Source organism: Vitis vinifera, chromosome 10, assembly GCF_030704535.1.
Source record: "Vitis vinifera cultivar Pinot Noir 40024 chromosome 10, ASM3070453v1".
Lineage (NCBI taxonomy): Eukaryota > Viridiplantae > Streptophyta > Magnoliopsida > Vitales > Vitaceae > Vitis > Vitis vinifera.
In genome coordinates, this window is record NC_081814.1 from 16,165,216 (window position 1) to 16,167,712 (window position 2,497).

Sequence of the window (2,497 nt, forward strand, 5' to 3'; positions counted from 1 at the left end):
TATTAAGTGTTTCTCAAAAAAAAAAAAAAAAAACATAAGTGATTTTCTAATATTATAAATTATTTTTCATATTTTTTAAAATATTTTTTAAATTTTGTTAAAAACCTATTTTTCTTTTTTTTAAAACTATTTTTTTATGTTAAAAACATTTCCTAAAATCATTGTAAAATGAACTTCAAATCATTTTGATTCAACAAAGTAGTAGATGAATGAAGTTGATGTACTATCAAAATTATTAATTTGTTGAAAGTTATTTGGTATAAAATTACTATAATAAACTATACTTCAAATCCGTTTTGTAGTGATTTTAAGAAATGTTTTTAAACTTTATAACATTTAGATTTTTTTTTTATTTTTTAAGTATTAGAAAGATTAAACACTTTTCAAGCTCACTCTTGTATTACAAACAAGTAGAGGAAAAAAGAGGAGAAAAAAAAAACATTGACACTAACACCGACCAAGATTATGATGATCTTAATTATTGTGTCCTCCCATATATGGAACTGTATTGAATACAAAGGTAATAGGCAGTGACCAAATTGAAGGTATATTCAAACACTTTCTCCTTTGATCGATTTGATTTCCCGTTAGGTATGTGGGGATAGCAGTAGTCCAACTTGGGTGGGCAAGAAAATGTGATGGAAAAGAAATGATCAGTGTGGTTGAAGGCGAATAGGAAGTCCTTTTTGTGGGGTTGGCATCATATCACCCACGATCTTCTCATCAGGAAGGAGCACTTCCCACTTGTATCTCTTCACAACGTTGTGAAGGAATGTGAGAATTGCGAATCTCGCATACTCTTTTCCTGGACACATTCTCTGCCCCCCTCCAAATGGCACGAACGCAAAAGGAGGTGGTGATGATCCATTCCGTTCCTCATACCTAGTTGGATCGAACTTTTCTGGGTCCCGGAAGTATGCCGGGTTTTTGTTTGTGGTGCTCACTGTCCAATATACCTGCAAAATTATCCAAAAAAAATTATGAGTATCTGAAGCAAAGGTTTAAGCTATTGAACCCATAATCTGTATCAGTAGTCAGTATGTACCTTCCAGCCTTTTGGAATGGTGTAACCGGCATAGGTAAAGCCCTCGAGAACAGTTCTGAAAGTTCCCTGAAGTGGGGGTGTGAATCTCATCACTTCATACACTGTATTCCATGAGTACTTCATCTTGTGCATATCATCCCAGCTTAGGAAATCTCCAGGCTGCTTGCTGGCTGCGATCTCCCATTGCTCTGATTTTCAAAGAAATTAATTAAGCTTTGGCCAACACAAAAATGATTAAAAAAAACCAATGACTAGGGTGAAGTTTGTTACCGGCCAAGATCTTGTTGTAGATATCAGGTCTCTCTCCGACAATGAGGAAAGCAATAGCGGTGGCAACAGTGCTGTATCCGGCAGTTAATAAACCCATGATTTTGTCAGCAATCTCAGCCTCGGGCATGAATCTGCCGGTTGGGTCGGCAGCAACAATCATATGTGATAAAATATCTTGCATGGGCTGTCCAGTGGCCATGGCGGCTTTCTTCTCCTTGATGATGGTGAAGAGCTCCTTGCGGATGGCAGCTGCAGCCTTGCTAGCTTGATAAAAAATTGTCCCGGGGATCCTCAAAGGAATAGAGTGCATCCCCAAGGTAATATCATCGAAATTGGTGACAAGCCTGGCTATCCTTTCAGGATCGTCGATGCCCAGGAAGAAGCGGCAAGCAAGAGTCAAGGTGAGTGTCTTGGCGAAAGGGAAGACCTTCACTTCCGTCTTCCCCTCCCAGTGAGCCTGCAGCTGCTGCTGTGTGATGGAGTCCATTTTCCCCAGGTAGTGAATCAGTGCTTCCGGCTTCAAAAACCCTGGCGCCCTTATGATTTTAGCCTCAGCGTCCCTGGCTATCTGCTTCGGAGCAGCAGCCTGGTATGATCTGAAGATCTTCTGCATGGAATGGGGGCGAAATGCGGTGAAGTACTTGGCCTCGTTCGAAAACAGAAACTTGTGTCCCTCAGGCCCACAAATCACCACAGTCTTCTCCCCCAGTATCTTGGTCTTGAAGATGTCAGGGGAGTACTTCTTCATCCTATCGAACACAAAATTTTCCGGCTTCCCAAACAAAAACTCTAGGGTCTCCCCCATAATAGGCCATCCCAAGCTCCCGGGAGGCAACTTCTTATCATCATCACCCGATTTCCGGGTAAAAGCAAAGATGAAAAGGCCAAGAAAGAGAAGCGGAAGAGTAACGGAGAGGGACAATACCACGACCTCCATAGCTACTTTTCTTGATCAGTGGTAATTGAGAAAGCAGCGATGAAGGGTGAGGGTGCATGGGAGGTGAGGAGTAGAGGGGGTTTATATAGAAAATGCAAAGCTATACGGTAGCGGCCATCACGCAATTATTGAGGCGTAGTCGGCCAGAATTGAGTTAGTTACCATTTTTCCATTTGTTAAGCAAGTCATCGAATCCTAGTCCCAGTGTGACTAAAAAGCAGCTTTGGATTATTTTCTCAGAGGAT

At 41.0% G+C, this 2,497-nt stretch overlaps 1 protein-coding gene across 1 annotated transcript; it reads right to left on the bottom strand.

Annotated features, from left to right (window-relative positions):
• Positions 1-600: 600 nt before the first annotated feature.
• Positions 601-2,283, bottom strand: LOC100242468 (beta-amyrin 28-monooxygenase-like). Its single transcript, XM_003632999.4, has 3 exons — positions 1,316-2,283; positions 1,046-1,233; positions 601-956 (listed from the first exon to the last, which is right to left on the bottom strand). The coding sequence occupies exons 1-3, from the start codon at positions 2,250-2,252 to the stop codon at positions 654-656; spliced, it is 1,428 nt and encodes a 475-aa protein (XP_003633047.1). The 5' UTR covers positions 2,253-2,283; the 3' UTR covers positions 601-653.
• Between the last annotated feature and the right edge of the window lie 214 nt (positions 2,284-2,497).

Coding starts and splice junctions, on each gene's coding strand:
- LOC100242468 (XM_003632999.4), bottom strand. CDS start 2,252: ATGGAGGTCGTGGTATTGTCCCTCTCCGTTACTCTTCCGCTTCTCTTT. Junction 1,234..1,315: donor CTACAACAAGATCTTGGCCG/GTAACAAACTTC, acceptor TTTGAAAATCAG/AGCAATGGGAGATCGCAGCC. Junction 957..1,045: donor CCATTCCAAAAGGCTGGAAG/GTACATACTGAC, acceptor ATAATTTTGCAG/GTATATTGGACAGTGAGCAC.